Source organism: Coregonus lavaretus, assembly GCF_964263955.1.
Source record: "Coregonus lavaretus genome assembly, contig: HAP1_SCAFFOLD_5386, whole genome shotgun sequence".
Taxonomy (NCBI): domain Eukaryota; kingdom Metazoa; phylum Chordata; class Actinopteri; order Salmoniformes; family Salmonidae; genus Coregonus; species Coregonus lavaretus.
In genome coordinates, this window is record NW_028164647.1 from 18,717 (window position 1) to 40,663 (window position 21,947).

The 21,947-nt window shown below is 45.1% G+C and overlaps 2 protein-coding genes across 2 annotated transcripts; one reads left to right on the forward strand and one right to left on the reverse strand.

Moving 5' to 3' along the window:
• Positions 1-795: 795 nt before the first annotated feature.
• On the forward strand, positions 796-3,579 carry LOC311116813 (G-protein coupled receptor 183-like; the record flags this gene model as incomplete). Its single annotated transcript, XM_084191849.1, has 5 exons — positions 796-1,024; positions 1,278-1,421; positions 1,945-2,174; positions 2,815-2,988; positions 3,376-3,579. The coding sequence occupies 5 exons, from the start codon at positions 796-798 to the stop codon at positions 3,577-3,579; spliced, it is 981 nt and encodes a 326-aa protein (XP_084047975.1).
• Positions 3,580-7,491: 3,912 nt separating this feature from the next.
• On the reverse strand, positions 7,492-18,909 carry LOC311116815 (syntaxin-binding protein 4-like; the record flags this gene model as incomplete). Its single annotated transcript, XM_084191850.1, has 11 exons — positions 7,492-7,558; positions 8,386-8,586; positions 8,780-8,829; positions 9,819-9,935; positions 10,576-10,701; positions 10,993-11,043; positions 11,412-11,477; positions 11,570-11,843; positions 13,867-13,988; positions 14,597-14,724; positions 18,813-18,909. Coding segments are annotated over 11 exons (1,299 nt in total), but the record flags the coding sequence as incomplete, so codon positions are not given.
• Positions 18,910-21,947: the final 3,038 nt, after the last annotated feature.

The following is a 21,947-nucleotide window of genomic DNA, read 5'->3' on the forward strand; positions in this document are numbered from 1 at the left end:
AATGAAGTTTAGAACTCTCTTTGTCATTGGTCTATTACAACTTATACCGTGATGTCACCAGGCAAGCCAAAACTCCATCCTTGCAAAACCTGCTGATTAGAAGGTAGATTGTATTTTCAACCTGCAGTTACTAGGAAATAACACAAATAAAAAAATGTCACACCTTTACAGTGTTAGTTTCATCAGCTGTTGTACAATTTGATACAAAAACACAGGAAAAACTGCATTTTGACTGCACTGGGCCTTTAAAGCATGGTAACATGATTTTAAGGGGACTATATATACAGATATATTTGATATGATGAAGACCTTGGCTAATGGAAGCATACTTAGTGATGCTTAATCCGTTAGTTGTGGGTCGTTTGTCATGATAAGGTTAAACTAGGACTTTGGAGATTAACATTAATACAGCCATCTAAATTAGTTGAATCTTGAGATTTTACTATGGACATTTGATGGATAATTTATGCATGAAGTTGATTATTCATGATAGTTTACATTTAACTGCCAATGTGTAGATCTATTAGTGATGGACCATGGTTGCCATGGTTGCCCACCACTCCTGTCCAATTTAACCCTCAGTAATAATCTATTATGTATAAGTCGCTCTGGATAAGAGCGTCTGCTAAATGATGTAAATGTAAATGTATACTAGATCCATTCATGAATACATTCATTAATAAGTGCCTGTTTATCTTTAAATCACATTTTGTTTCCACTTTTATTCAGACTTTTTTTATCGCCATCAGTCTTGTTCAATCTGACCTCTGACCTCTGCTGTGTGTAAAGTAAACCATGGAGGATCCTCTCTTTCTATACTCAGCACTCAACACCACCAGTCTCCCCACTGCTCTCCCCCTCAACGTCATGATCAACCCCATGAACAACAGTACTGTTACTGACCTCATGACCAACGCTACGTTCAAACCCTTCAATGTGTGTGAAGAGATGGTGGCAGGGATCCTCTTCGACCTGACTGTTCAGACCTTCAACGTGATCCTGGGACTCCCTGCTAACATCTTAGGTAGGTTAGAGAGGTTAGAGCAGCGCACCAGTAGCCGGAAGGTTGCTGATTCAAATCCCAGGTACCATCTTGTACCATTGTGTCCTTGAGCAAGGCCCTTAACCTTTACATAACTCCAGGAGCATTGCCCCTGATCCTATACTCCTTCCAGCGTGTTTGTATTTTGGGTATCGGGAGCAGAGAAATGAACTAATATCCGTCTCTGATGGACTAAGAAACTAGCTAATAAAATCTTTGTCTGGCCTTGTGTTAGTCCTGGTGATTCTGCTCCGGAACCGTAAGGAGCTGTCCTCCTCAGACATTTTTCTTGGCTGTCTGGCCTTCATGGACGCTTACTTCGGCATCATGGTCCCCTTCAGCTATCTGGCACAGCTAGGACGTCTGGTCCGCTCTCAAGGTTCTCCTACGGCGTCAAGGTAAAGGAGAATTTCAGTGTATCTGGATTCTGGAATTTCAGCGTCTGAAATTGTACCCTATTCCCTACATAGCACACTACTTCTGACCAGAGCCCTATGGACACCCCTATGGACACCCCTATGGTCACCCCTATGGACACCCCTATGGTCACCCCTATGGACACCCCAATGGGCACCCCTATGGACACCCCTATGGACACCCCTATGGTCACTGGTCAAAAGTACACGATATAGGGAATACACACTATGTCGCAGAGGTTGCATCCAAAATGACACTAAATTCCCTCTATAGTGCTCTATGTACACTGGTCAAAAGTCTGCACTATGTAGGGACTATGGGGCCATTATTTCATACTCACATCTGACAATAGAGTCAACTTTTTCACCTCCTACTCCTCCTTCCTTCTCCTTCCTCTTCTCATCCTTCTCCTCCCCCTCCGCCTCATTCTCCTCCTCCTTTCTCTTCTCCTTTTCCTCCTCTTTCTCCACTTTCTTCTCCTCCAGGACGCCAGCGGTCCTCTGTTCCTGTCCTGTATCTGTTTGGATCGGTTCGTGGCGGTCCTCTGTTCCTGTCCTGTATCTGTTTGGATCGGTTCGTGGCGGTCCTCTTCCCACTCGCCTACGGCCAGCTGAAGGATACCAAGTACAGGGTGGCTCTCTCTGCGGTGGTCCTGGGGCTCACCTTCACCTACGCCTCCGCCAAGACCGTCGGGGGCCTGCCCAACTTCGAGAAGGTAAATCCATAGATCAATCAATTAATCAATCAATTAATCAAGCAATCACACTTTTTTGCATAGCACATATTGGACAAAAGTAGAAATACAATGCACTTCACACTATAAAATAATTACAATTACATAAATAAATAAAAACAATCTGATACCAGGCCTAATGAAAGGAAAGGGAATAAAACAATCTGAGACCAGGCCTAATGAAAGGAAAGGGAATAAAACAATCTGAGACCAGGCCTAATGAAAGGAAAGGGAATAAAACAATCTGAGACCAGGCCTAATGAAAGGAAAGGGAATAAAACAATCTGAGACCAGGCCTAATGAAAGGAAAGGGAATAAAACAATCTGAGACCAGGCCTAATGAAAGGAAAGGGAATAAAACAATCTGAGACCAGGCCTAATGAAAGGAAAGGGAATAAAACAATCTGAGACCAGGCCTAATGAAAGGAAAGGGAATAAAACAATCTGAGACCAGGCCTAATGAAAGGAAAGGGAATAAAACAATCTGAGACCAGGCCTAATGAAAGGAAAGGGAATAAAACAATCTGAGACCAGGCCTAATGAAAGGAAAGATAATAAAAGCACGGCTAAAAAGGTGCATTAAAAAGTTTCTTTAAAAAATGTCCACTTCTGCTACCCTCAGGTGTTGACATGGACGATCCTGGCAACGTTTGCCTGGATGGTGTTTTGTAACGGGGCCATCCTGGTGGCCCTGAAGAGTTCTGGTGGCTCTGGGAAGGACAACATGCACCCCATGAAGAAGAAAGCCTTCAAGATTGTGATGTCGGTCCTGTCCATCATCGTGTTCCCTTTTGAGGTGATGACCTGTGTGCATAGAAACTGAGGAGACTCATTGACTTCCATTCTAGTGATTCCATTTATATGGTTGTCCTTAATGATGTTGCCTGATGTATAAAGGTACATTCCAACATGACTTGTCAACAGGGTTGGACAGTTCAGTAACTTTCCCAAAATTCCCACATTTTCTAGAAATCCTGGTTGGAAGATTCCCGGAATTAGAAGGGAATAATCAGGAAATGCGGAATACTCCAACGAGGAGTTCTGGAAAACCTGGGAAATTTGGTAAAGTTACCAGAACTTTGCAACCCTAGCACTGTCCTTAATGATTTGGCCAGATGAACAAAGATAAAATCCTATTATATATTTTTGCATGGCAGTTAAGTGTTCTGATATCCCCTTCCAGGACCACTACCCTCCGGATACGTTCCGCTGCCTGGTGCAGCCGGTGGGGTATGCCTTCATTAACATCAGCAGAAGTATCCAGCCCATCATCTACCTCTCTAGACTGGAGAAGATCCCTGTCCTCCCTGATGCCTGGACCAAGTGGTGCTGCTCCTCTAACGAGAAGGTCAAGGAGGTGAAGGTGGAGACCATCTCGCCTGCTTAAAGATGAACGGGCATCAAAGTTTCTTCTGAAATAAAAGTGATGGTTCTCAAAATACAGTTGTTATAAATGTAACAGCTGGACGATGGAATAAAATGAATGGCCAGTAAACAATGGATGAAAGTAATTTGCTTACATTCCATTTAGCTAATATATATACTGTATATGGCATAGATTAAGGAGCAACAAAAATATTTATCTGTCCTTCAGCTCTCTCACATCCTGGAACTCTTTGGCTAGGACTGAGGCGCCATCATTTGTACAAGATGAGAACTACATGTCTCACCAGTAAAACGCTCAATATTGTTTTGTGAATCATTTGGGGGAAAAATATGTAATAACGCTCATATAAACATTTATTTTTCCAGTCTTTTGTTTTCCAGTCTTCTTCTTTGGTCCAGATGATCTCTATCTTTAGTCTCATATGGTGGAGAGGAGGTCCAGATGATATCTATCTTTAGTCTGCTATGGTGGAGAGGAGGTCCAGATGATATCTATCTTTAGTCTGTTATGGTGGAGAGGAGGTCCAGATGATATCTATCTTTAGTCTGCTATGGTGGAGAGGAGGTCCAGATGATATCTATCTTTAGTCTGCTATGGTGGAGAGGAGGTCCAGATGATCTCTATCTTTAGTCTGTTATGGTGGAGAGGAGGTCCAGATGATATCTATCTTTAGTCTGTTATGGTGGAGAGGAGGTCCATATGATATCTATCTTTAGTCTGCTATGGCTGAGAGGAGGTCCAGATGATCTCTATCTTTAGTTGGGCGGCTGCTAGCTTACACAGGCATTTAGAGGTACTACGTATAAACCCAGTCTTACTACCAGGGTTGGGGTCAATTCAGAAAACTCAAGACTGGAATAAGAATAGTCTACGTTGAACATATTATGACATTGTTGAATTGAAATATACATTCACTGAAATTGACCTCAACCTTGGTTACTCCCCTGTTGTAAGTAGGCTGGTATTGAAGTAAAAAAACAGACATGTAGAAATATATAGTAGGAAACTACAGCTACACAGATGTATTTGAGGGTATTCCTTTAATAAAAAACAGTAAAAGAAAGTTAGAGGCCACACATAAGATGCAATCTAGTTCAATTACAGGACTACATGTCAGTTATTTTTTGAAAAGCATGTGCATTTAACAATATTAAACAAAATAAATCTTAGACATTTAGCCTGCTACGGTATGTCTTATTCATGTTAGATGACCTCCTGTTGTACATCTCTCCTTGGCTGTGTCCCAATAATCTCTCTTTCTTCCTGAAGTGTGCACTCGTTCACTACTCCCCCACAAATTTAAAAGCATTGGATTAGTGTTGGCATGAGCTGGACTCTAGAAGGAATTCCATATTCCAGTCATTTCCTTTGAAATCCATAAAGTGCACACTTCGGTAGAAAGGAGAGATTATTGGGACGCAGGCCATATATCCCTCCACACAGGTATCGTTATCAAACAGCCTAGTAATTTAAACAGACAGTATAGCTATTGCATTTCTCTACATTCCTGAAACCAAACATTTGATTCCATAGTTGGATGTTGAAAGACAGGTTTTTAGAACCAGAACCATGCAGTGATCGTATAATACTGATGATTATGCTATGGATGGTGTTTTTAGTTGAGAAACACTGCTTGTGTTGCATCTCAATACTCATCATTGGCTTCCTTTCCTGGTCTCCTTTCCTCGTCTCATTTCCTTCAGTACCTCTAACAGGTGAAAGGATTGGATAGCTTTCCACCATATTGCTTTTTCACCTACAGTATCATTCCTTTCCATATCACTGATCATGAAGGAAAAGGACACAAGGAAAGGACACAAGGAATGGGAGCTAGTTACGACTATTGAGACACAGCCACTGCTAAAAGGCCATTGTTGTTGTTTTTCCCATTCTTTTCTTATTGCCTGGGTAACGTAACCTCAATCTCAGAGGACAAGCCAACAAGCTGTGAGTTATGGTTATGGAACGGAATGGAATCTCCACACAGCTGTTGCTTTGGAGATGCAGTTCTAACAGAAGTTATGGAACATATGTGATATGACAGAGTAGTTAGTATTCACAGAACTCAACAGTTTGTCCGGTTAGATACTTAACAGCAAGGAAGAAAGGAATCCTCATAGACAAAGCCTTGAGCAAGCTACAATTGACACAGAAATACTCTGGCTCTGGCTTGGTCCATCGGATTTGTTTGTTTGTGTGCGTTTGTGTGTGTGTGTGTGTGTGTCTGTGTGTGTCTGTGTGTGTGTGTGTGTGTGTGTGTATGTGTGTGTCTGTGTGTGTGTGTGTGTGTGTGTGTGTGTGTCTGTGTGTGTGTGTGTGTGTGTGTCAGTCAGAAGACGTGGAGAAGGACAAGATTTACAAGGTTTTATAATAACAGCAAAGGCAGACATCTCGGTGTCGCCATGATTGCTCGTGCAGGTCCTAAAGCTTCTTCCTCTTCTTCGGTATCCATCTCCAGTCCAAAATCATCTTCAAAACGACAGACAGTTCGTCAGAACACTTCAGTATAGGGACAAGCAGTCTCTGTACACAGGGTCATCATCATGGTGACACGATGTCATCAGGATGAGACGCTTTGGATCAGGGCACATCGTCCATGTTATCCTCTCTCTCTGAAGTATACACATACAGAGTACTTACTGTACCCATGGCGATACAGCTGTAGAGACAGCTAGGGCTAGGTTCCAATACCCTAGCCTGGCTTCCTCTCCTCACAGCTGTGGCTATAGAGACTGTTAGGGCTAGGTTCCAATACCCTAGCCTGGCTTCCTCTCCTCACAGCTGTGGCTATAGAGACTGTTAGGGCTAGGTTCCAATACCCTAGCCTGGCTTCCTCTCCTCACAGCTGTGGCTATAGAGACTGTTAGGGCTAGGTTCCAATACCCTAGCCTGGCTTCCTCTCCTCACAGCTGTGGCTATAGAGACAGCTAGGCCCAGGTTCCAATACCCTAGCCTGGCTTCCTCTCCTCACAGCTGTGGCTATAGAGACAGCTAGGCCCAGGTTCCAATACCCTAGCCTGGCTTCCTCACCTCTGGAATGTGAGCAAAAATACACATTTCTGATCTCTGAAAGATAATGAACACTAACGTCTTCTTCTCTCTTCGTATCCTTAAGGACCACTGATCCAAAAATAAATGGATGGAACCAATTTGACAAGCAGTCAATGCCATACCGGCATATTGAATGTAACTATCCAGTCTCTTCAGATTTCAGTGGTCAGGAAGGATACAAGGAAATAGGATACAAGGAAATAGGAGATGAGAGAAGGAAGCTTTTATAGAGTATTGGAACACAGGGATGGAAAGGTTCAGTACATCGTCATCATAGCTCATGCTGTACGTCTGTACATCTACAAACCCAACGGTAGCACCTTGGCTTTGCAGTGCTGTCTTATCGACTACGGCAAGCTCTTTGGACAAAACTGAACTGCATCTACAAGTCTCTGCCATTTCACCTCAAAACCTGCTATCCTTCCCAGTCACTCCCAGTTGAGAATCTCCCCTTCGTTCACATTCTGACAAATGCAAAATATCAACACAGAAATGTAAGTACACATACAGCTGTATTAGAAAACAGAAAAACTAGTACATTTTGCGGTTAATCGGTAAAGCAATCCCAGAACACTGACTGAAGCCTCAACTAATGACTGTAGTTTATTTTTAAAGAGTTCTAAGTATTTTTTTAAACGCACACTGGATAGCATCCTACATACAGTTTCACTGGTTGTCTCTCTCAATTTGTCTGTCTCTCTGTCTGTCTGTCTGTCTTTTAAAGGGTTGTTGGTAGTTTTTAGGTAAAGGTAGTCAGCCAAGCACAGTGTTCTCCTGAGCCCAGTGCTCAGCCACGTCGTTCTTTTGACGTCCTTGCAACGTTCTCTAAAAACGCTCTCTATGACGTTCTCTGAACATTCTCTACTGGTAGCGCTTGTCTTTGGCTGGAACTCCTGTAGGAGACGTCTGAGCCGGCGAGCTGTGAGGGCTGAGGACGAGAGGGCGAGAGGGAAGAGGGGAATGTAAGGAGGAGGAGAGGGGGAAGAGAGGAAAGAGGGGAAGGTAAGGAGGAGGAGAGGGGGAAGAGAGGAAAGAGGGGAAGGTAAGGAGGAGGAGGAGAGGGGGAAGAGAGGAAAGAGGGGAAGGTAAGGAGGAGGAGGAGAGGGGGAAGAGGGAAAAGAGGGGAAGGTAAGGAGGAGGAGAGGGAAGAGGGGAAGGTAAGGAGGAGGGGGAGGGGGAAGAGAGGGAAGAGGGGAAGGTAAGGAGGAGGAGGAGAGGGAAGAGGGAAAAGAGGGGAAGGTAAGGAGGAGAGGGAAGAGAGGGAAGAGGGGAAGGTAAGGAGGAGGAGGAGAGGGAAGAGAGGGAAGAGGGGATGGTAAGGAGGAGGAGGAGGGGGAAGAGGGGAAAGAGGGGAAGGTAAGGAGGAGGAGGAGGAGAGCGGAGAGGGAAGAGAAGGAGAGGATGAAATGAAAAAAAAGTGAAGAGAGGAAAGATTTTTGATTAGTTTGTTGAAACGTATAAGGTGACAATACATTGATAATGCACTTTAAGAAATGGCCACACAAGTTCAGCAATTGTGAAGTTCCAAGCCAATTACATTCTAGATAGAAATAATCAATATTAGCGTCATTGCAGTGTTCAAGGTTGGAGTTACAGATGTAGAGAGATTTGGAGCACAGAGCAAACACCACAGACTATGGCTATCAAAGACTCAGAGGCCCAACACCACAGGCTATGGCTATCAAAGACTCAGAGGCCATATTCCATCTAGATCCAGATGGATTATCAGTGGAAGTAAGTGCTGATCATACTTACTCTGCGGCCCAGTTAGGGTCCATGGCTGGGTCAGGTGGTTCACCCCCCTCTGAGTCACTGGGAGGGGCTGTATCATCGGTGCTGCTCAGGGTTCTGACCCCCTCCACCAGCTCCCTGGCCTCTGCAGCTAGTTGGCAGGCTGGGTCTGGTATGGGAGAGGGGGTATCTGGACTGTCTGTGGCTGGAGAGGTCCTGTTACTCCTGGAGAATGCAGGATACATATTAGTACAAGCAAGAACACACACACACACGTGTGTGCACACACACACACACACGCACGTGCACACACACACGTGCACACACACACCCTCCAGTGATATCAACAGACTGTAAGAATGAACAAAAGTTTGAAGGGTTCTCATAAAGGAGATAGATTTGGAAGATAAGCACTTACCCATGTTCCATTCCAAACAAGCTGGGGGAGGTGAACACTTTGTGAACATTCTGAAAAATAAACAGTCAGCCAGTTAGTCAGTCAGCCAGCCAGCCAGTTAGTCAGTCAGCCAGCCAGCCAGCCAGTTAGTCAGTCAGCCAGCCAGCCAGTTAGTCAGTCAGCCAGCCAGTTAGTCAGCCAGCCAGCCAGCCAGTTAGTCAGTCAGCCAGCCAGCCAGCCAGCCAGTTAGTCAGTCAGCCAGCCAGTCACTTAGTCAGTCAGCCAGCCAGCCAGTTAGTCAGTCAGTCAGCCAGCCAGCCAGTTAGTCAGCCAGCCAGCCAGCCAGCCAGCCAGTTAGTCAGTCAGCCAGCCAGCCAGCCAGCCAGTTAGTCAGTCAGCCAGCCAGCCACTTAGTCAGTCAGCCAGCCAGCCAGTTAGTCAGTCAGCCAGCCAGCCAGTTAGTCAGCCAGCCAGCCAGCCAGTTAGTCAGTCAGCCAGCCAGCCAGCCAGCCAGTTAGTCAGTCAGCCAGCCAGCCACTTAGTCAGTCAGCCAGCCAGCCAGTTAGTCAGTCAGCCAGCCAGCCAGCCAGCCAGTTAGTCAGTCAGCCAGCCAGCCAGCCAGCCAGTTAGTCAGTCAGCCAGCCAGCCAGTTAGTCAGTCAGCCAGCCAGCCAGTTAGTCAGTCAGCCAGCCAGCCAGTCAGCCAGTTAGTCAGCCAGCCAGCCAGCCAGCCAGCCAGCCAGCCAGTCAGTCAGTCAGTCAGCCAGCCAGCCAGTTAGTCAATCAGTCAGCCAGCCAGCCAGCCAGTTAGTCAGTCAGTCAGCCAGCCAGCCAGTCAGTCAGTCAGTAGGAACAGAAATCCACATTCATAAAACTAAAAAGTAGTTTTGAGCCACTAGGTGGCAGTACAGGTTCAGAACATCACAGAGCACGACTAGAGGCGTCAGCTATGGCTCACAGGTAGGTGTGTTACAGAACCTGTGTGACTGTGTTTACAGCTGAGAAGTGGACAGGTAGTGTTGTTGTAAAGGTGTGTTACTGTGTTACAGGTGTAATGTTACCTGTGCAAAGCCCAGTAGTTTTTTGTTGGAGATCTCCAGGTGTCTTCTGCTCAGCTCAGACTTCCTCAGCTGACAGTCAATCATCGACAACTTCCTGTTTAACTCCATCACATCCTCCTGGGGAACAACACACACAGAACAACTTCCTGTTAAACTCCATCACATCCTCCTGGGGTACAACACACAGAACAACTTCCTGTTAAACTCCATCACATCCTCCTGAGGTACAACACACAGAACAACAGTCAGTAGATGTACTAACAAGTACACATAGCAAGTACACTAGCAGTACATAGCAAGTACAAGTACACTATTTGTTCTTAATTCAGAATTAGGAGTAACTGGTGTAGGTTTGCCGTTAAAGTAAGGGTCAGTGGAAAAGTGTAAAAAACATACATTAAGACAGAACGAGAGCTGTGTAGAGACAGGGAAGAAAGGGGTTTTGCACACTGGATCTCTGATTGTAAGGCTTAATTTATGGTAGAAAAGACTAGTGTTGTGCTGGTGGGTCACAGTCATTTATGGTAGAAAAGACTAGTGTTGTGCTGGTGGGTCACAGTCATTTATGGTAGAAAAGACTAGTGTTGTCCTGGTGGGTCACAGACACTTGTCTGGGTTGTTTCAGAAATCGAGAGGTCTGCTACCCCTCCACTGCGACCAACATTCACGTCTTTTTGTCTGCTTTGTGGTCACTTGTGTCTACGGCCCACCCAGACGACACTAGTCTTTTTCTATCATAAATTGGTTTTAAGTCTACCTTAGTAGCCTCCAGACCCTTCTGTTTCCTGCCCGCCAGTTGGTTCTTCAGGTCTTTGATCTCAGCCTCCAGCAGTGTAATGACCTCTTCATAGTCCTGCTCTGCACTGTTACTATGTCTCTCGCTCTGCAGGGGGAAGAAGAAGAAGAAGAAGAAGAAGAAGAAGAAGAAGAAGAAGAAGAAGAAGAAGATGAAGATGATAAAGGAGAAGAATTGTACCCAAGGTCCAATGGAAATTCTACTTCGGCTTTATCCCCTCGGAAAGACACACATACACACACATAGAAGTTGGAGCAGGGGGCAGCCATACTGCAGAGACCATGGAGCAGGGGGCAGCCATACTGCAGAGACCATGGAGCAGTTGTGTGGGTGAAGAGTCTTGTCTTGTTTTGTGGTTTATTAGAAGATTAATATTACCTGCAGACGAGTCTTCAGACGACTGTTCTCCTCCACCGTCGCACACGCTTTCTGATGGAGGGAGGGAGGGAGGGAGGGGGGAGAAAGAGCAAGAATGAGAGTGTGTTAATACAACTATGCCTGGCAAAGAGATACGATATGATACGATACGATAGGATATGATATGATATGATGGGATACGATGGGATATGATGGGATATGATGGGATATGATAGGATAGGATAGGATAGGATATGATATGATATGATGGGATAAGATGGGATATGATGGGATATGATAGGATAGGATATGATATGATATGATATGATGGGATATGAAGGGATATGATGCTATATACTAAACTGTAATACAATATAATACTACTGATTCATTAATCCATCCATTAGCATTGTGATTGGCTGAATCCGGTTGTCACTCACATCTGAGGTGCTGTGTAGCTCCTCCTCCAGGGTCGTCTTGCTGTGCTCTGTCTCCTTCAGGGAGACCTGGGGTAGTTTAGGAAAACCAGCAGGTTGACTGACATGGGGTAGTTTATGAAAACCAGCAGGTTGACTGACCTGGGGTAGTTTAGGAAAACCAGCAGGTTGACTGACATGGGGTAGTTTAGGAAAACCAGCAGGTTGACTGACATGGGGTAGTGTAGGAAAACCAGCAGGTTGACTGACCTGGGGTAGTGTAGGAAAACCAGCAGGTTGACTGACCTGGGGTAGTGTAGGAAAACCAGCAGGTTGACTGACCTGGGGTAGTGTAGGAAAACCAGCAGGTTGACTGACATGGGGTAGTGTAGGAAAACCAGCAGGTTGACTGACCTGGGGTAGTGTAGGAAAACCAGCAGGTTGACTGTGACTTGACTGTGAACAAAGTTAAAGTCAATTCAAAGTTACTCTGATACACATTGCAACATTGTAACATTGTAACATTGCAACATTGTACCATTGTACCATTGCAACATTGTAACATTGTATATTTGTGTATAAACATTTACATGAGTACATATACTGTACATGGTGTATGAAAATTAACAATTTACACTGAACAAAAATATAAACGCAACATGCAACAATTTCAAAGATTTTACTGAGCTACAGTTCATATAAGGAAATCAGTCAATTGAAATAAATTCATGAGGCCCTAATCTATGGATTTCACATGACTGGGAATACAGATACGCATCTGATGGTCACAGATACCTTTAAAAAAAGGTAGGGGCATGGATCAGAAAACCAGTCAGTATCTGGTGTGACCACCATTTGCTTCATGCAGCAGGACACATCTCCTTCGCATAGAGTTGATCAGGCTGTTGATTGTGGAATGTGGTATGTTGTCCCACTCCTCTTCAATGGCTGTGCGAAGTTGCTGGATATTGGTGGGAACTGGAACACACTGTCGTACACATCGATCCAGAGCATCCCAAACATGCTCAATGGGTGACATGTCTGGTGAGTATGCAGGCCATGGAAGAACTGGGACATTTTCAGCTTCCAGGAATTGTGTACAGATTCTTGCAACATGGGGCAGTGCATTATCATGCTGCAACATGAGGTGATGGCGGCGGATGAATGGCACGACAATGGGCCTCAGGATCTTGTCACGGTATCTCTGTGCATTCAAATTGCCATCGATAAAATGCAATTGTGTTCGTTGTCCGTAGCTTATGCCTGCCCATACCATAACCCCACCACCACCATGGGGCACTCTGCTCACAACGTTTACATCAGCAAACCGCTCGTCCACACGACGCCATACACTCTTTCTGCCATCTGCCCAGTACAGTTGAAACCGGGATTCATCCGTGAAGAGCACACTTCTCCAGCGTGCCAGTGACCATCGAAGGTGAGCATTTGCCCACTGAAGTCGGTTACGACGTCGAACTGCAGTCAGATCAAGACCCTGGTGAGGACGACGAGCACGCAGATGAACTTCCCTGAGACGGTTTCTGACAGTTTGTGCAGAAATTCTTCAGTTGTGCAAACCCACAGTTTCATCAGCTGTCCGGGTGGCTGGTCTCAGACGATCCCGCAGGTGAAGAAGCCAGATGTGGAGGTCCAGGGCTGGCGTGGTTACATGTGGTCTGCGATTGTGAGGCCGGTTGGACGTACTGTCAAATTCTCTAAAATGATGTTAGAGGTGGCTTATGGTAGAGAAATTAACATTAAATTATCTGGCAACAGCTCTGGTGGACATTCCTGCAGTCAGCATGCCAATTGTATGCTCGCTTAAAACTTGAGACATCTGTGGCATTGTATTGTGTGACAAAACTGCACATTTTAAAGTGGCCTTTTATTGTCCCCAGCACAAGGTGCACCTGTGTAATGATTATGCTGTTTAATCAGCTTCTTGATATGCCACACCGGTCAGGTGGATGGACTATCTTGGTTAAGAAGAAATGCTCACTAACAGGGATGTAAACAAATTTGTCCACAAAATTTGAGAAGAATAAGCTTTTTGTGCGTATGGAACATTTCTGGGATATTTTATTTCAGCTCATGAAGCATGGGACCATCACTTTACATGTTGTGTTTATATTTTTTGTTCAGTATAGTTATAAATTACCACAAAAAAAAGTTTTTTGTTCAACATTCCATTATCCGGTGATTTATAAAATCTACATTATATCGTGTTATAAATGTAAAAGTTATTAGTTATGTTGAGAAAAGCTATTAGATTACCCAGTGGTTATAACACTATCAGTTGCAGTGGATATCTGAAAATGACTGTTAATAAATTTTAATGTAATTGAATGTGATATTCACAGCTCTCTCTCTCTCTCTCTCTCTCTCTCTCTCTCTCTCTCTCTCTCTCTCTCTCTCTCTCTCTCTCTCTCTCTCTCTCTCTCTCTCTCTCTCTCTCTCTCACACACACACACACACTGACGTGATGTTTGGACAGAAGTGTGAGTTCACCTTGAGTTGTTTAATCTGGTTCTGCAGCTGTTTCACCTCCGTCTGAAAGTGTTCCAGCTCTTCACTACTGTAGGAGCATTCTGAATCAAAGGTCTGATACACAACACAGCAATAGCATTAGACTGGGGGTGGGGGGTGTCTCTCTCTCTCTCTCTCACACACACACCTACGCATTGTACGTGCACACACACCCAAGCACACACACACTCATACATACAAAGATGTGAGAAGCACAGCCCTCATCTGACAGGGAACATCACAATGGAGGCAGGCAGCTCTTAAAGACTGTCTGTGTGTGTGTGTCTGTGTGTGTGTGTGTGTGTGTGTGTGTGTGTGTGTGTGTGTGTGTGTGTGTGTGTGTGTGTGTGTGTGTGTGTGTGTGTGTGTGACAGCTTTGATGATTCCCTTGTGCTGCTGCTGCACGGTGTAAATCTCCTCTAAGAAACACGGTTTGTAAATCCTCTTCACTAACTCAAACTTCACAAAGTAACACAAGCCTCAAAGTCAGGAGGACTTTAATAAACCCACTACTTTGAAACAAGAAGCACAAGTCAATGTTGTTTTCTTTAATCCCTGTGTGTGTGTGTGTGTGTGTGTGTGTGTGTGTGTGTGTGTGTGTGTGTGTGTGTGTGTGTGTGTGTGTGTGTGTGTGTGTGTGTGTGTGTGTGTGCGTGTTCGTGTGTGTGTGTGTGTGGGCTTACCGGGGAGTGGAAGGCGGAGGTGTCCATCAAGCTAGCTGCTTCGTGATAGGAGAACATGAACTCTTTCTGCCCTAGTCCCGCCTCCTCCAGCTTCTCTTGGTAGACGTTGCGTGTGGCCTCAACGAAGTCTGCCCGACGACAACAAATGCAAAAGAAGGGTTATACTCTAAATAAATAAAACATGAGGAGCCAATCGGAACCCCTTATTATGTAGTAGCTTGTGAAAAGGGAGCCATCGAGGACACAGACTGTGTCTGAACAGGGTAAAGGGATATTGGTGTGGCTGGGTTGGGTTGGGGTCAAGTCCATATTAATTCAGTCAATTCATGTTTACTCAATACTTCTCTTTGAGATTTTTTATCGTGTGGAATTTGTGTTTACCACCTGAATTGACTGAATTGAAATGGATGGCGCTGATAGACATGGCCGCTCTGTTTCTAGCTCCTACGCAACTTTGCACTATTTCGTTTTTATGTGTGTTATTTCTTACATTATCAGCCCAGAAAGTTTTTGTGCGTTATTACTTCCAGCATTTCGACCAGAAATACGATTTTCCTGAATTGGATCCTTTGTTCATACCCCCCAAGGCGATTTAACTTATCCCAGAGTAAGACGTTTAAGCGTGTTAACCCTCGCAAGGCTGCCGTCCCAGACGGCATCCCTAGCCGCGTCCTCAGAGCATGCACAGACCAGCTGGCTGGAGTGTTTACGGACCTATTCAATCTCTCCCTATCCCAGTCTGCTGTCCCCACTTGCTTCAAGATGGCCACCATTGTTCCTGTACCCAAGAAAGCCAAGGTAACTGAACTAAAAGACTATCGCCCCGTAGCACTCACTTCTGTCATCATGAAGTGCTTTGAGAGGCTAGTTAAGGATCATATCACCTCTACCTTACTTGACACCCTAAACCCACTGCAATTTGCATACCGCCCCAATAGATCCACGGATGATGCAATCGCCATCGCACTGCACAATGCCCTCATCTCAACTGGACAAGAGGAATACCTATGTGAGAATGCTGTTAGTTGACTACAGCTCAGCCTTAATTAGGCTCGGGGCCCTGGGTCTGAACCCCGCCCTGTGCAACTGGGTACTGGACATCCTGACGGGCCGCCCCCAGGTGGTGAAGGTAGGTAACAACACCTCCACTATGCTGATCCTCAATACAGGGGCACCACAAGGGTGTGTGCTCAGCCCCTCCTGTACTCGAAGACACAACAGTGGTAGGCCTGATTACCAACAACAACAAGACAGAGTACAAGGAGGAGGTGAGGGCCCTGGCCGAGTGGTACCAGGAAAATTACCTCTCCCTCAACGTCAACAAAATGAAGGAGCTGATCGTGGACTTCAGGAGACAGCAGAGGGAGCACCCCCTATCCACATCGACGGGACCGCAGTGGAGAAGGTGAAAAGCTTCAAGTTCCTCAGCGTACAGATCACTGACAATCTGAAATGGTCCACCCACACACACAGTGTGGTGAAGAAAGCGCAACAGCGCCTCTTCAAACTCAGGAGGCTGAAGAAATGTGGCTTGCCCCCTAAGACCCACAAACTTTTACAGATGCACCATTGAGAGCATCCTGTTGGGCTGTATCACCGCCTGGCAACCGCAGGCCTCTCTAGAGGGTGGTGCGGTCAGTCCAACGCATCACCGGGGGCACACTGCCTGCCCTCCAAGACATCTACAGCACCCGGTGTCACAGGAAGGCCAAGAATATCATCAAGGACCTCAGCCACCGGAGCCACGGCCTGTTCACCCCGCGAAGGTGAGGTCAGTACAGATGCATCAAAGCTGGGACCGAGAGACTGAAAAACAGCTTCTATCTCAAGGCCATCAGACTGTTAAATAGCCATCACTAGCCGGCCTCCACCCAGTACACTGCCCTGAACTTAGTCACTGTCACTTGCCGGCTACCACCCGTTTACTCAACCCTGCACCTTAGAGGCTGCTGCCCTATGTACATAGACATGGAACACTGGTCACTTTAATAATGGAACACTGGTCACTTTAATAATGGAACGCTGGTCACTTTAATAATGGAACACTGGTCACTTTAATAATGGAGCACTGGTCACTTTAATAATGTCTACATACTGTTTTAGCCATGTCATATGTATTCTAGTCAAGGCCATCCTATGCAACTATTGCTGTACATTATACTATTCTATCCTACGTATCCTACATACAGTGGGGGAAAAAAGTATTTAGTCAGCCACCAATTGTGCATGTTCTCCCACTTAAAAAGATGAGAGAGGCCTGTAATTTTCATCACAGGTACACGTCAACTATGACAGACAAAATGAGAAAAAAAAATCCAGAAAATCACATTGTATGATTTTCTATGAATTTATTTGCAAATTATGGTGGAAAATAAGTATTTGGTCAATAACAAAAGTTTCTCAATACTTTGTTATATACCATTTATTGGCAATGACACAGGTCAAACGTTTTCTGTAAGTCTTCACAAGGTTTTCACACACTGTTGCTGGTATTTTGGCCCATTCCTCCATGCAGATCTCCTCTAGAGCAGTGATGTTTTGGGGCTGTCGCTGGGCAACACGGACTTTCAACTCCCTCCAAAGATTTTCTATGGGGTTGAGATCTGGAGACTGGCTAGGCCACTCCAGGACCTTGAAATGCTTCTTACGAAGCCACTCCTTCGTTGCCCGGGCGGTGTGTTTGGGATCATTGTCATGCTGAAAGACCCAGCCACGTTTCATCTTCAATGCCCTTGCTGATGGAAGGAGGTTTTCACTCAAAATCTCACGATACATGGCTCCATTCATTCTTTCCTTTACACGGATCAGTCGTCCTGGTCCCTTTGCAGAAAAACAGCCCCAAAGCATGATATTTCCACCCCCATGCTTCACAGTAGGTATGGTGTTCTTTGGATGCAACTCAGCATTCTTTGTCCTCCAAACACGACGAGTTGAGTTTTTACCAAAAAGTTCTATTTTGGTTTCATCTGACCATATGACATTCTCCCAATCCTCTTCTGGATCATCCAAATGCACTCTAGCAAACTTCAGACAGGCCTGGACATGTACTGGCTTAAGCAGGGGGACACGTCTGGCACTGCAGGATTTGAGTCCCTGGCGGCGTAGTGTGTTACTGATGGTAGGCTTTGTTACTTTGGTCCCAGCTCTCTGCAGGTCATTCACTAGGTCCCCCCGTGTGGTTCTGGGATTTTTGCTCACCGTTCTTGTGATCATTTTGACCCCACGGGGTGAGATCTCGCGTGGAGCCCCAGATCGAGGGAGATTATCAGTGGTCTTGTATGTCTTCCATTTCCTAATAATTGCTCCCACAGTTGATTTCTTTAAACCAAGCTGCTTACCTATTGCAGATTCAGTCTTCCCAGCCTGGTGCAGGTCTACAATTTTATTTCTGGTGTCCTTTGACAGCTCTTTGGTCTTGGCCATAGTGGAGTTTGGAGTGTGACTGTTTGAGGTTGTGGACAGGTGTCTTTTATACTGATAACAAGTTCAAACAGGTGCCATTAATACAGGTAACGAGTGGAGGACAGAGGAGCCTCTTAAAGAAGTTGTTACAGGTCTGTGAGAGCCAGAAATCTTGCTTGTTTGTAGGTGACCAAATACTTATTTTCCACCATAATTTGCAAATAAATTCATAAAAAATCCTACAATGTGATTTTCTGGATTTTCTTTCCTCAATTTGTCTGTCATAGTTGACGTGTAGCTATGATGAAAATTACAGGCCTCTGTCATCTTTTTAAGTGGGAGAACTTGCACAATTGGTGGCTGACTAAATACTTTTTTTCCCCACTGTATATACTATATATTCTATCCACATACTGTCCATAATGTCTATACATCCCATCACACACACTGTATATATATATTTATTCTCCGGATTCCGACATTGCTCTTCCTAATATTTATATGTTTCTTCTTTACTTTTAGATTTGTGTGTATTGTTGTGAATTGTTATATATTACTGCACTGTTGGAGCTAGGAATTTAGCTCCACCCACAATAACATCTGCTAAATATGTGTATGCGACCAATACAATTTGATTTGATTTGAATTGACCCCAAACCCTGGTAACTATGATAACGGTATACCTCTGTAGGACACGGTTCCCTGTGGGTCAGTGGTAGCTTTGGTGACAGTAGGTGTGTGGTAGCTATGGTGACAGTAGGTGTGTAGTAGCTATGGTGACAGTAGGTGTGTAGTAGCTATGGTGACAGTATACCTCCGTAGGACACGGTTCCCTGTGGGTCAGTGGTCAGACTTTGTCTCAGCTTCCTTCTCTTCTCCTCTGTCACGTCCAGACCCAGGTACGACAACGCCTGGTCGTGGTGGGGGGGGGGGAGGGGAAAGAGAGAGAGGGGTAGAGAGAGAGGGCGAGAGAGAGGGGAGAGAGAGAGAGAGAGGGGGAGAGAGAGAGGAGAGCAAGAGAGAGAGGGGTAGAGAGAGCGAGAGGGGGAGAGAGAGAGGGGAAGAGAGAGAGAGAGGGGGAGAGAGAGGGGGAGAGAGAGAGGGGAGAGAGAGAGAGAGAGGGGGACAGAGAGAGGAGAGAGAGAGAGAGAAAGAGTTAATAAGAAAGTCAATGTCACATGATGGTAAATCCCTGCTCACTGAGGACATGGTGTATGTGTGGTTGAAGTCCCAAATCCTGCAGGGGGCGGTATAACAGCAGTATAACACCACCAAGCTCTCGTTTCCTTGAACTTGGGTTGACAACATCTCTACACTAGACAAATTATAGATATTCTACCTGTTGCTCTCTCTCTCTCTCTCTCTCTCTCTCTCTCTCTCTCTCTCTCTCTCTCTCTCTCTCTCTCTCTCTCTCTCTCTCTCTCTCTCTCTCTCTCTCTCTCTCTCTCTCTCTCTCTCTCTCTCTCTCTCTCTCTCTCTCTCTCTCTCTCTCTCCTCCCTCCCTCCCTCCTATCCTCAATAATTTGGAAAGAATATACTGTCTTCATGAGGGAGATCATATTATAAAGTGTCTGTGTGTTGTTCATTCAACCTAAACTAACCCTGTCTCTGTTGCATGTCACCACAGTGAACCAGTACAGTAAAGCTGTAGGGCATTGTGTCTGTGTGCGACATTAAAGTGCTCCCCCCTGCAATGCAACTCGTACCAGGCAGGAACCAGAGGCAGAGAGCAAGGACTAGAGCCAAGGACAGGGCATAATCCCATTAATGAGACCGTGGTAGATTAGGGTCAGTCACAGACTGAGTGAGATTAAGATTAGATTAAAATCACTGCTAAACAACTGCAGTGGGCGTCCATGACAAAACTACAGGCACAGAGAGATACAGAGATACATGAGGAATGGAGAGAGAGGAGAGAGATAGAAGAGAGAGAGAGAGAGAGAGAGAGAGAGAGAGAGAGAGAGAGAGAGAGAGAGAGAGAGAGAGAGAGAGAGAGGAGAGAGATTAGATCCAACCAAATCATGAGAAAACAAAAATATAATTACTTGACACATTGGAAAGAATTAACAAAAAAACTGAGCAAACTAGAATGCTATTTGGCCCTCAACAGAGAGTACACAGTGGCAGAATACCTGACCACTGTGACCGCCACACCGGTGGTCACGAGTCATGAAGGCTCTCAAATTCCACGTGACCGTTTAGTCATGGTAACTAGGCTGACATCAGTGCAAATGTAATCGAAAATCTAATCAAACACTTCATGAGAGCCCATGAGCTCATCTTGCGCAACATTTCTATAGGCTATGCAATTGCGTGAGAAAACAGAGTGATGGCCTCTACTAAAAAGAGGAGGATCCCATCAGCTTTCTATAGGCTAGGCCTACTATATTTATTTCTCAACTTTCCTAATATTAAGCACATTTTTTATCTTTACAACAGGAGTATAGCCTACCTGGCTGGCATGAAAATGAACCACCGGAAAAGCGTCCTCCATTTGCTATTTAAGTGCATAGATGACTTTTTTTTTTTCCCCCCTGCCCATGTTTCGAGACAGGTGCATGATAATGGTCCATTCTAAATCAAAACAAATTCCCCACATACATTATTTAGTATATGTAAAGACAACATTAAATCAAGAATAGTGGGATGGGTGACAATATTAGCCTATGACTTGTGAATGATATATTATCACTTGTGAATGATACCCAACATAAGAAACAGCCTTTTTTGGGGGGGACTTTTTCTAATCATAGTCACACACCTCATGTAGCCTAGCCCATAGGCTATATGTTTTGATAAGGTTTGTATCACAACTAAAGTGGCCAAAGAACTTCTTAAAATTAAGCACATTAATCCGCTTTACAAGGGGTGTAGAGCCTAACTGGCATACAAAAGCAGCGCATGAGTTTCTAGTTTGGGGAAGATAATTTTCACCATAAAAATGCACTTTTATAATAAAAGCAATACATGCATAATCGCATTTGCGGTCACTTTTGATAAAGGTGTTTTCCTGCTAATGGGACATTCTCGCTTATAGCCTACTGCCGTGTGCGCTTTGCTGCGCTTATAATGTGAAGAAATAGCCTAATAGTTTATCAACATTTTAAGCTAAATGTTCTGATCTCTTGCGTTAGCCACATTGCGTAAAATATGTTTTTGGATGCTAGCGGTTGTATTAATTTGGGATCTATGGAATCCCACAACTGTCCCAGACTATGTTTGGATATTTATTTCTCGCACAGAATAGAATAGATCAACTTTTGTACTATGGGGGATAGTAGATTGACATAGGCTAGTGCTTTTGCTGTTCGTTAGGCCTACTCATCTTGTTGGCTGACGAAAAGTAAATGTGGACAGTTCTTCCAATATCTTCAATATGCACCTCGGAATTGGATAAGGATGCGCGCAGTTGCGCCCCCGATGTGTCTGTCTTCACTTGTAGCCTGTGAGAAAGTCCCGCTCATGTGATGGAGAGCCATGTGAGACCCGATCATGTGATGGAGAGCCATGTGAGTGAGAGGTGCTTAGGAGCGCGCAGCACTCAGGGAGAAAGGTACAACGCAGCACTCCGGGCCGAGGGCACAATGGCCACTGGCCGTAAAATGCATAGATTTTTTTAGGGTGCATTACGGCCACACAAAGGGGATGCCACCATGAAATTCGAGGCATTATCAAGTGCTTATCAAATTGTGAATGAGAGACTAATGAAGTGTGTACAGCCTGCCGCTGAAAAACATCCTCACAGCATGATGCTGCCACCACCATGCTTCACCGTAGGGATGCTGCCACCACCATGCTTCACCGTAGGGATGCTGCCAGGTTTCCTCCAGACGTGACGCTTGGCATTCAGGCCAAAGAGTTCATCTTGGTTTCATCAGACCAGAGAATCTTGTTTCTCATGGTCTGAGAGTCCTTTGGGGTGCCTTTTGGCCAAACTCCAAGCGGGGCT